This window comes from Tachypleus tridentatus, chromosome 6 (assembly GCF_004210375.1).
Source record: "Tachypleus tridentatus isolate NWPU-2018 chromosome 6, ASM421037v1, whole genome shotgun sequence".
In the NCBI taxonomy this organism is placed as follows: domain Eukaryota; kingdom Metazoa; phylum Arthropoda; class Merostomata; order Xiphosura; family Limulidae; genus Tachypleus; species Tachypleus tridentatus.
The window spans coordinates 111,488,627-111,501,750 of record NC_134830.1 but is presented as its reverse complement, the minus strand read 5'-3'; the positions used below and the strand labels follow the sequence as shown (position 1 = coordinate 111,501,750).

At 32.4% G+C, this 13,124-nt stretch overlaps 1 protein-coding gene across 1 annotated transcript; it reads left to right on the top strand.

Annotated features, from left to right (window-relative positions):
- The first annotated feature begins 3,837 nt into the window (after positions 1-3,837).
- On the top strand, positions 3,838-12,889 carry LOC143253304 (U8 snoRNA-decapping enzyme-like). The gene is made up of 3 exons (XM_076506965.1): positions 3,838-4,135; positions 7,501-7,767; positions 11,508-12,889. Exons 1-3 carry the CDS (start codon positions 3,923-3,925, stop codon positions 11,706-11,708), a joined length of 681 nt encoding a protein of 226 aa, XP_076363080.1. The 5' UTR covers positions 3,838-3,922; the 3' UTR covers positions 11,709-12,889.
- The last annotated feature ends 235 nt before the right edge of the window (positions 12,890-13,124 follow it).

The window sequence follows — 13,124 nt, the reverse complement described above, 5'->3', positions numbered from 1 at the left end:
ATAAACTATCTGCGTTCTGCTCACCAAGGGTATAAAAACCCGGTTCCTAGTGGTGAGAGTCCGCAGACATAATGCTGTGCCACTGGGGGGCGTGAAGTGAACAAAGTTATATATATGGATGTGTTAGTAATGGAATTACTCTATTTATTTTTTACTTTATTTGAAGTGAAAATTAGGTATTTAAAAATAGATTTTGTATGTTTTTATTATAGAATATGTCTATACTATAGTAATCTTTGAACTATTTAGTTTACTAGATGGTACTATTTATACAAATACTTATACGATACAGTACTCCAAAAATGTTAATCCCTGCCAAGTTTTATAGCACTGTTTATGCTAGTAATACTAATCGTAGTATTCATACTTCATTGAAAAAGGCCCGGCATGGCCAGGTGGTAAAGGCACTCGACTCGTTATCTGAGGGTAACGGGATCGAATCCCCGTCACACTAAACATGCTCGCCCTTTCAGTCGTTGGTAAAAGAGTCGCCCAAGAGTTGGCGGTGGGTGGTAATGACTGACTGCTTTCCCTCTAGTCTTACACTGCTAAATTAGGGACGGCTATCGCAGATAGCCCTCGAGTAGCTTTGCGCGAAATCCAAAACAAACAATCATTGAAAAAATTGAAAAAGTGAAAATTTTCTTAAAAATCTTTGTCTGGGAAGTACTGCACGGGTAAACTGTTCAGGTTGTACTAATATAAAGTGTAATATTCTTATATATATTAAAAGTGATACCCTTTACTAAAAAAAAAAAATTTTTTTTTAAGAACACCGTTTTTAATCTTATATTTACAAATTACACCAATAAAGGTGTAATTAAACCTCACATTCATTATTAATAAATGCCATGTTTTTGTTGTGAGGAGAGTACTTTTAGTTAAAACTGTGTTCTGGTATAAAGAAATGGTTGTTGCACTTACCATAGATATTTTTATAATTGTCTGAATCTTGAATACCAACAGTTTGAAATTATTTTATTGTTTTTGTATGTGGTACCATTCAACAAATGGCGATATATTTTGTTTATGAAATAATAAATACATGTTACATCCATTATAGTAAAATTAGCAGTGCCCTCATATCACATTTTGTACACATTAAAAGAAAGGAGGCATCCTTTTCTCACTTTTTTACTGTTATTGGTTGTTTCTCACTAAAGTCACATTGGGCTAACTACTTTGTAAACTGCGAATCGCACCCTCTAACTTTAGTATTGTAATTTCGTAGACTTACTGCAGTTTTACTATGGGACATTTTAGTATGACTGTAAAGTAGCAAAAGCTACAAAGGTTATCAGAGCTTTCAAAAGTTATCCGAAAAAGGATAAACCTGGTTCTAAGTGGAAAATACAAAATAATCAATAAAGCCAGATTTGCGCACGTAATATTCATCCATTACGCTATGAACCTAGTGCCGAGATAGCCCCTAACTATTATCTGGTCCACCAATGAAAAAAAAAAAAAGAACTACTGTCTATCAAAACTTCACAATACATATTTTTCTGAGTAAATACAGCTTATCACCTCTTGACTAATCCACGTATTGTATGCACTAGAGTTTAGTTGCTTACATAAGCGATTTTCTGTGTCCAAACTGAACTGCAATCAAATACACAAATCGTAGAAAATGAACATATTAACCAGAAGAGGGGAGCTAGCGCATAGTACATTTCTATACTACAAAAAATAGAAATATTATTCATGTATTTTTCGCATGGTTGTAAATAAAACTTAAATCAAACAGTAAAGGTGTTTAGGAGATTGAAGATGAAGTAAGATAAAATGCATATTTTTAATCTTTATTTATTTACTTCGTGATGGGGTAGTGTTGGAATGATTATAGAAGAAAACAAAGTATGTTGACAGGTGTAGGTAAAACAAGTATTATCTCATTATTGAACTTTATAGCTAGAAGCATTGTTTCTGAATCAAGAATATTATTACTTATAAGGTCAGCAATAAATAATATATACTTAAATTAACGTTCTTAATTATATAGCTAAAATATGGGGCTCGGTGGTGAATAAAGGCTTAGCTTGTTTTGAATTTCGCGCAAAGATACATGAGGGCTATCTGCGCTAGCCGTCCAAGTATAAAGGCAAATAGTCTTCTTCTTTTCGGGTAGCTTTACCAATATTCCAAATTCACGAGCGAGGCGAAGATAAAGTTTATCTGTCTGAGCTCCCCCGGTTATCTCTATCTCCTATGGGGATAGAGAACTTCAAACCGAAATTTCTCTCAGTTTTTTGTTTTTGTTTTGTTGTTTCATTGCCCTATTATCGTCGACGGCCTACCGCCTAACTTAACGCTGCTTCAAGTAACTACGTTCATCGCCCAGGCCGAGCCGGGCGCAACTATCGACTCCTCCAGGACTCGAATCATTCGCCGGGACGGTATCTTCATCCCAGTCCTCTACACCCACGGATTTCGAATACTTTTGCCAACCACAGAATACAATATTCAACATCAGTTGTTCTCCCACAAAAAGTCCAGTCAGCCTTTTCTCAATGTTTCTTAGATGCGTTTTTCCAAGTATCAAACCAGACGAAATCAAACAAGCCATCGAAAGTCAGACCCAAACCAAGCTACATGCAGTTCATCGTATTTTTTCTAAGCATACTAACCGGCTCTCCCACTTTATCAAGATAGTAACAACTTCAAAACGTAGTACTGACTACATCTTGCACAATGGGTGTTTCTACCATATCTTCCATTTCAGCGCCGAACGCCCACATCGTCTTTCCCCAATCCAGTGTCATATAACACTCCCAGACGAAACAGACAACTTATGGGCAACTTTCAGCAGTCAAGTATCGATTCATCACTTAATCCATATTCAAGCAGGAATAACATTTAAAGATGCTCAACCCGCTCTACTTTGACGCCTTCAACCTCCAATACCAGTAATATGTCCAGACTTACCGACCCGAATAAAACATACGACAAATTTTGCCAGACCACAGCTATAATTTCAGGCATTACAACCTCAAGCCAGACACTAATCACGCGAACTAAGACTACAAATGCATTTGTTCAGACCGATCTCAAGATTACAAACACTAAGATTGCAAGAAGACAAAAATCAATCCAGACAACCGAAGAAGAACAAAACACCGAGGGAGAACAACCTGAATTCTCATTAGTTCTATGATCTTCATGCGCTTGTGCTCGTAATCCAATGCCCGATTACCCAGACCTTCCTTCTTCACCCATGAGTGTTCATGAGGGTTCACCTCCCATTAACTCTTACTCGATGATCAGACATGCAAGATGTTTAAGGGATATAGCCCCTTACTTTATTTGAGTTACTACCCAGACCCTCCTCCTTACTCAAGTTACTGAACAGACACTAGCTGGATTATTGGCATCCGCCAGTGAAAGTGGGTTTTCTCGGGGTTCTCCCGTTTTCCCCCACATCAAAATTGTGGCATCGGATTTACAGATCCCAGCCGCCCCGAAGGACCCTAAGCCATATATTGGTCGTTGATTTTGTGGTATTCACGCATAGCGGGTGCTCGGTGTCGGTTTTCGTCTTTTTCGTCAGCTCATGATCTCGATTCTAATATCTCGTTTTACTTCATGCATTGATTTTTTTTTCGGGTCGCTCGATCAAACTCTCAAATCAAGAGTGGGACGAAGAGAAAGTATCTTACTGAGCACCCCTCGGTTATCTCTATTTCCTCAGGGGATGGAGAATTTAAACCAAAGCAACTGTCAATATTTTGTTTTCTTGTTTGTATTATTGCTCTGAAATCAACAAAAATTATTGAAGTAGTGAACAAAACGTGTCAATAGTATTTTATTTATTTTTTATAATATTATGTGTATTTTGGTAGTAGTATTACACCATATGAACCGCTAGATCAAAGTGTCTATGTAATTTAAAGTGTTATGACAAAGTAGGTTTTAAAATTACAAGATGGACAAAGCTTTAAAATTTACCGCGGACCCCTATTTTGAAAGTGAAGTTTTGGAGAAGCTGCTATCTGATCAGCATCACAGAAAAGTTTCACTGGAAGAAAGTTTAAATTTAAGGACCGATTGTTCTTTCCGTCATGCAGCCCATTGTTTTATATGTGCGCCTCAAGACAAATTGGTTTTAGGAAAATACGCTAGCCATGCTTCAGTTTTGGTAAATTATGAGTTACATTTAGAGAAATAACTAATATATGTACGTTGATAACGGAGACATTCATAACAAATTTATATTCATTATACTAATTTACCGTTAATGTTACTGTTATGAAAAACACGATAGGCACTTTCAAGTTTCAGTTAGATATCAAAGTAAAAGTGATGGAAATAGATCATTACCAATTCCACAGTTTACTACAGATTATATTACTCTCAATATCATACAGTAGACTGCAAAATTGAAATTTACCTGTTATTAGTGTTAGGCCGTTCTGTTTTTGTTTTTATTTGATATTTAATATAAGTGTTTCCTTTTTCAACATTTGTACATGTATCTATTTACGTCAGGTAACATATTTGGATATTATTATTCGATTGTCTTGTTGACTAAGCTATTGAAGAATGCAAGGTTCCATCTAAAAATGCTAAAATCCAGGTTTTGACTCCCTGTAGCAGATAAAGCACAGATAGATCATTGGGAAGTTTTTGGTAAAAAAAGTCAACAAATAATAAACATTCAAATTATGTTACTGTCAAACTTGTAATTTAGTGACACCATAAGTGAGTGCATCACACTTTCTTGCACCGAGCCATCAAAAGTGCTGAATTATAAACTTCAAGCATTTGACGAGACTGTGAGGTATTTAAGAATGTATTACTTTATGTTTCTTCCATTTCTGATCATGTTAAGGTGAACTTTGTGATAGTTTGTCATTTACTTGTAGCTTGTTACTAATAATTTTTTTCTCCTTTTAAATTATAGTGGCTGTAAAGCTCTTTTTTTTTTAATCTTAGATACATGTTAATGAAAAAAATATGTTTTGTTATTTATGCTTAGAAAGGAATTCTTAAGGCATAACATACTACATAATAATGTTGAGATTCTTTTCTTTATCTTTTTATTATAAGAAGTAAACTTTTAAAAAAATTCCTGGAGAAGTGGGTCAATTATGAGAAGAACTACATGTAAGAAACTCAATAAAAGACTAAACAAATATAACTAAGGAGAATATGAAATTAAACTACCCCAAAAAAATTTAGGAAAAGTCTGAAGAAATGTAAGAACCTTTTTAAAAAGTGCAAAAGAGTATAACATTTGTCAAAACTGGCTTTAGGCCAACTCAAGATGCTAACTTTAGAAAAATGAAATTGACTCAATCAGTCTGATGTTACTGACTTAGTTCACAGTCCAGCAAAATACCTGAAATTGAACATTCACTAATTCTGTTTATTGGCATATTACATAGTTATATAACATTAAATATTTTGATATTTAAACACCTTTAAATAATTTTTTTTAACTATGCTATAGTTTACTGACAGATTATATTCAGTTATAAATTGTTTTTTCTCTTCTAAAATCATTAAAAGTTTTGGTATCTTTCTTCAACATTTGAAATGAATTACACACACACATAATTTACATATATTTTGATCTGGAGCATACCAGATATTCTTGCACAGTCAATAAAATTGTCAAATGGTAAGTTTTAAGGAAGTAGTTTGACCATGTGTTGTTTAAGTCATGAAACATATTAGTGTCAAATTCCCACACTCTTCATTGATATATCACTACAGTGATGTAGTATTATTTCTAGAAAATATCAGTAATTTGGTTTTCACTTTGAAGCAAGGCTGAATTACCTGATACTAAAATACTGCTCACTCTGGCAATTTCATGCCACCACTTTCTTTTTCAGTACATTCTTGTATGTTTGATAGAGTAGAAATTTGGTAGAAAGCAGAAAACAGGGATCAGTGACATATTTTTGATTAGAAGAATGCCTGAAGTTGGGTCTCACCAAGGTTTTTTGTTGAATCTTCATTAACATTATTTCAGTGAAATTTATATATCAACAAATTAAGATTTGCTGGTGTTATGGTGGTGGTTAAGGTTTATAATATTGAGAATATTTTGTTGTTTTTATTAATTCGTAAGAATCTATAAAATATTTTAATTAAAAAAAATATGTGATACAGGAAAGATATTTCTGATCAGAAAGTTAAATATTTTATTGCAATCATTGGTGAAATTTTGAACCCTTCTGTGGAATGTTCAACTGTAACAGGAAAAAAACACACCAAAGGAGTGATAGGATTATTTGTATGATGTTTTGAGACTAAATAGTAAGAATTTGTAAAAATGCTGTTATTTCCATATACAAGTCTGATGAGGTCCCTTTAAAATATATAAATAAACAAGAGTGACAGAAGGTGTTTTACTGGTGGAGGCTACATAGATAACCTATACTGGTGAGGTCTCTTCTCTTAAAAAGATACAGAAAACATGAAACAAGGCCATTTTACTCAGCCATTCTCTTGTCTGATCCTGAATGAACCTTTAAGAATGGCATGGATTTGTGTCTGTCTGCTCATTTGTTTAGACAATGTTTAAATTAGAATATCTTTAGAATATGGTATTTCCAATTATTAGAATGTTTGTATTATATATCTTTCCATCACTTTGCATGTTTCTAATGCCTTTTTGTGAAGGTTAAGCCACTTTGTTTTTGCTTATAGGGATTTTGCTGAAGTTATCTATATAATTTTCAGATTCTTTTGTAACTTTGGATTTACCTATAATGTGTAACTGGCTTTCATAATTTCTTCAGTATTATTGGTTCACCTGTGTTTTGTGACCTATTTGATCTTTGTTTTTGTTTTATTAAACTGCAGGTAATATTCCAGATATAAAATTCTCAAAAATTTACTTTCATCTTGTGTATGTCTTCAAGAAATGTTTCCAAGTACAACATTTTTTGCAGTTTCTATTTTCATGGTGGTCTTCATTTGATGCAAAACAGGACTTTACTTTCAAGACAAAAATATTTTGTAGGGAACATTGTCTGTTTGTACATATTTTTTTGCTTTTTGTTTTTGAGTGAATAGACCACACCTGAACCCAGTCATATCCTTTTGAGGATGCCACATGTGTATCAATTTTGAAACTTATAATTTTTCCAGTTTTTCTTATACATAACCTTTGCTAATGTTGCTGGCTCTTAGGAGACATTTTCTCAATTTTCATTTACACATTTCTTCTGTTCTTCCAGTATCTGGTATCCCTTTATATCAACTTCTAGACTTTCTTATTAGCAAAATAAATGCATATATTTATTGGATGAGCTTTAATAAAAAAATTTAATTATTTTTGTGGCTAATCCATACTTATTTTTAGTTTCATTGATTTATATATGATGGAAACTAAGCTTTTGGAGCTTCAATGAAGCTTTCTATGAAATAACACTAATGTTATTTTATCATTGTTTGTAGCTTAGTCAAACGCTGCTTTGTGTTACAAAAGAGTTTACAACGATTACGGCATATTATTTCACATAGCATCCATCTGTTGATTATTTCCAGATGCAGTTACGGTTTGATGGACTGCTGGGTTTTCCTGGTGGTATCATAGAAAGAGAAGAAGATATTGTTTGTGGCCTAAATCGTGAATTACGGGAAGAAATTAATCTGGATTTAAGCATATTTATGGTCAAAGAAGCAGATCACTTAATTTCACATGTAAACAACCATCACAAGTTTGTTTTACACTTTTACAGTTTACCTGTGACTTTTGAAGAATTCCGTGCTATTGAGAAACAAATTCTAGAAGCAACTGATTATGGGAATGAGGTTACTACTTTTTTTCTGTCAAAAATATCTGTAGAACTGTAGTAAAAAATGTGTGTATGTTGTAGTGTTAATAATTAAGAAAACTTTGTTGCTTTGTTCCACCAAGTTAGTTACACTCATTGAGAAGAAACTAGGAATGATTTATTTGAGTAAGTGATTTTCCATTTTTTTCTGAAATTTCATGTTAAATTTTAACTTTAACAGCTCACAGAATGCTTGAATTTGAATGTATTGAGCTGAAATTTTTACTAGTCATAAATAAAACCCTATAAATAATACTTCACTTGCAATCAAGTGCTTTCTTTTCAATAAAATCAAGCTGCAAGTTGATTCAATGGATGGTATCAATTTTTCATACATGAGTATGAAATTACTAATTTTTTAAAATTCAATATCTTGGTCACTTATTAATATTTTCAAACAAATCTTTGAATATTTGTAGTATTATGTTGTATCAATCCTGTAAGTTGAACCTTTTAGCATGTAATTTTCAAAGCTTATATACTCTAGCTTGAAAATGTCTTCAGAATGGAAAATTCTGTTTCTTGGGGGTTATTCACCCTATAGTATCTTGAAAGGCACAAATCCTATTTGCTCTAAACTTTTTTGTTAGTAAGAACATTTACCTTTCTCCAGTATATCAAAAAATTACTGATGTGCTGTGACTCTTTCATCATTTAATAATTTTTTGAAAATATATCGTTCTGGTACCCTTTGGTACCATGTAATATGTAAATTGGATTGAAAAAATAACTTTTCAAAAAGAGGTTTTTTTATAATTTTGGAAATTTATCTTTATTTATTGTTCATTATGATGATGCCGAGAGACATCAGTGTTTACTGTTCTTGCAGTACCTACAGAAAATTGTATACCCTACATGGACTTGATGGCAAAACTTGTATGGTCCACAGGTAATAAAATGTGCATGTTACACAGATGCCCTAACTGTCCAAATGCTGAAGCTTTACATCAATATCTGGAAAATGTCTTTGAGGAAAATGACATTTCCTCTGATGACTGAATTCTGTAGAAGCAGTGGATCACAAAAGATCATACAAATTTGAAAGATGCCAGCAACAATTGTCATGAATTTATAGAATTACTAGTGAAAAAACTGGATAAGTTTACTAGCCACCATTTTATAGCATAACACTAGTCGGCTTTCCTGGCCCAGCTTAAACAGGAAATGTACCCAGAAAAGTCTGTTATGATTTTGTACTTCACAAAAAATTTTAGTTTTACAATACAGGATTCAGCACAAGGTTTTCATTGGGATAACTCCCAGGGCACTCTTCATCCCTTTGTGATTTATTATAGAAACAACAACAGTGATACTTGTCATGTTAGTATATATCTCATCAGTGATCACTTACAGCATTCTTCCATAGTCATTTTCAGCAAGAAGCTCTGGCCTTCTTGAAAGGAATATGTTCTGGCATCAACAAAGTGTACTACTGCTCTGATGGTGCTGCATCACACTATAAAAATTTCAGTAATCTTTTGTATTACAAGGGTGATTTTGGACTTGAAGCAGAATGGCATTTCTTTGCAGCAAGCCATGGAAAAACTGCATGTGATGGCACAGGGAGTCCGATTAAGCATGAAGCAGCAAAGGCAAGTCCTCAGGCTGTTACTACTGGGCACATACTTACTCCAAAGCAATTATATGTCTGTGAGTGCCATGATATACACAACATGTAATTGTTCTGTGTTCCAAAAGAGGGCATACCTATCCATGAATCCAAGCAAAGCCAAAGATTTGAGAATGCCAAAACAATCACTGGTACTCAAAGTTATCATTGTTACATACCAACTTCAGAAAGAACATTGAAAGTTATGAGAATATTAGGAGATGACACTTCATGCATCACCCAAATCTTGAAAAGATAAGTGGCACCAGTAGCAGAGTCTGGGAATTCAAATGTAATCAGTCAGAGATTGTACAGTCCAGGAAAGTTTGTTTTCTGTCTGTATGATGGGATATGGTGGCTGGGATCCATTATGGAAACATCAGATGATGATGGTGATATATTGGTAAATTTCATGCATCCTCATTAGCCCAGCAAAAATCATTCAAATGGTCAGCAAGACAAGATACTTGTTGGGTGCCTTTGCAAGAAGTTCTATGGCTGATAAATTCTCCAATAACAAAAAATAGAAGACAGTACTACCTGTTAAAAAATGATGAATTCTTGGAACATTACCAATGTTAATCTGTCACAGCAACATTGCTTCTTCAAAATATGTGGAATAGCAGTAACTCTCACGTAAATTTTGGAAATTCCCAAAAACTTGAGATTGAGCTTCACAAATGTTTGAACTCCAACATCACGTAAATGGACGCTCGTATAATTTACTATTGATGAATTAACATGTTTTTGTTGAAGTTATGTCATATTTTCAAAAAACTTATTAAATGATGAAGAATTCTTAGCACATCTATAATTTTTTGATATATTGGAGAAAAGTAAATGTTCTTACTAAAGAATACATTTGGAGCAAATAGGATTTGTGCCTTTCAGGGTACTGTAGGGTGAATAACCCCTTAGAAACAGAATTTGCCATTCTGAAGTCATTTTTAAGTCAGACTATAGCTTTAAATATTATATGCTAAAAGGTACAACTTACAGGATTGATACAACTCTGGTAATACAACATATATTCAATATTTTGTTTGAAAATATCAAAAAGTGACCAAGATATTGAATTTTAAAAATTAGCAATTTCACACTCATGTATGAAAAATTGATACCATCCATTGAATCAACTTGCAGTATGATTTTATTGGAATAAAAGCATTTTATTGCAAGTGAAGTATTAGTTATAGGGTTTTATTTATTACTAGTAAAGATTTCAGTTCAATACATTTAGATTTAAGCATTCTGTGATCAGTTAAAGTCAAAATTTAACATGCAATTTCAGGAAAAAAAAAGGAAAATCAGCTTTGTAGCCATTTTTAGGCACTTACCACAAACTACTGGCTGCAGAGATATGAGTATGGAGCACATTTCTGGCCCTGCTCTTGGGATACATTACAAAAGAACAGTATTCATAGATTTGATGGCAGCAATCATTGTTTTACAAAGGCTCGAAATCCAGAGATTTGCAATAAAAGACAGAGTAAGATTCTCGCTTGAGAGTTGTGGCCTGTAAAAAATCATATTTAAAAAACCATTTGAAGTACAGCTTTGGATTTTGCATAGCTGAATAAATCAAAATGAAGTTTTTGCTTGAATTTCAAGAAAATCTATGACATGAACTGGGAAAAGTTCTTTTTTCTGCTTGAGTCGGCATAGAATGACCCTATAATATGATGTGAATGAAATAAAATTGATCTGTAGTAGTTGTTGTGTAGTAATTACAGCTTTCTTTTCAAATATATACAAATTGTATTTTATACAAGGACTTTTATTGAGATAAGGCCAATATTTTAATTTGATACTGGAGAGTAAGAAACTTGATTGCTGAAGTGATTTTTCCCATCTGTGAATTAAAAGTGTTTTTTTTTTATAAAGTTATCCCCAAGAAGAATGGGTAGGTCATTCATGAGTAATGTAATTGTTATGTACAAGAGTTACACTGTCAATAGTTGCTTTTGTTTTATCTTTATTAGAAGTGTATTTGGCTATGCACAATTATATATAAGAAAATGCAAAATTTGTAGTTGTAATACCTGATTGTGTACTTGGATATTGATATATCATGTAGAAGAATAATGTGTGTATTTTCTTCTTAACAGACACTGGGCATCTTAAGAGTTCCTCTTTACACAATGAAGGATGGATACCATGGTTTACCAGCCTTTCTAAATCAACAGTTTGTGGGCAATGCTAAAGATCAACTTTTATATGGACTTGCTAAACTGAAGATTTTAACTCCTGGAGAACTTTCAGAAGCCATTCATAAGAGCCAGACATTAAAATTAACAAAGGCTTATTAAGATGGAAAATGATAAATTATTAAAGACAGATGTATCAGTTTTATGCCCTTAATAGTTAATCCTTAGTGAATAAACATTTATAAGAAAAAATAAGTTAATTTTAAATAAATTCTCGACTTATAATTAAAGAATATAAAAGTTTTAATTGTATGAAAAATAAGAACAGTGTTGTTTTGTACTATAGATGAGAAATTTTGTTTATATCATAAATAGGCTTATTAGTAATAGTTAAATGTAGGTGTATGTTTAAAATAAAGGAGCAAATAAATAATAGTAAAGGTAAAATAAGAGCATTTCATCTTTTATACAATATGGTGATTAACAAAGAAAAGTATTTCTTCCTTAAAGAATATTTTTATACCATGTATTTATAATACATTCTGTAACTTCAAGTTATGTATTCAAACATCTTAGGTTTATCTCAGGGTTGCAAGTCTTTACAATGCAAAATATTGACATCAAAATGACTTAATATCTAAATAGAATAATTATGGAATACATTATGATTTTCTTATGGGAAATTCAATTAAATCTCAATATTGAATTTCAGGTTCCATTTTTAAATGCAAATTCAAGTTCATGTAGTTTTTATTTGAGTGATTTTCTATTTTTATTCTTAAATTCTAAGATGAAATGGTTTTCATGTGTGTGCAAGAATCAGGTTAACTGAAGAGAAGTTGTATTTTAGTTAGTTAAACTTTAAAACTGACATTGTGAAACAAAAAATAAAAGCCTGGAGCAAAAACATTTGTTGATACTGATGTTAAAGTTATTTTGTACTTAGTTCTAACATTTTGCTTAGTTTTTTTGTTGTCAGAACAACAACTATACACTTGTAAAGTACATTAGTTTCAGTTAACAGTATAAATTTATTTATTCTGTAATTCTCTGAATTATATTTTATAATTTTAATGTTATTTGAAATCTTATGCTTTCTTGCTAAACTAAAGACATGCAAGACACATGCATGCATGTATTATATATACAGGGTATTCAAGTTGTATGGCACATTACAAATATAAATCGTGACAAGGGGATGATGATTATGAACATGTGGTTTGTGGTAGATGAAGGACAAAAGTGTTCAGTTTTTTTGCCATAATGAATTTTATTGTGTGTGTATATATATACATATGTGTATATTGTACATGTGTGGTCATTAAATACATCATTAACAAACATGACGAGAAGTCAAGAGAAGGTTATGTGCATCAAAGTGATCACGCTGTTTCTTACATTCTGGTACATTTTATAAATACCACAAAACCCTCTGTTTTGTAGAACTCTGTGCCAGAAAATTGGTAAAACCTAAAACGCATATAATTATAGATTTTTAAAATGCTGGGGACAGTGGAGATGTACCCATTTAAAAAAAAACAGTAGTTAAACTGATGAAAGTAAAAAATATGTTATCTT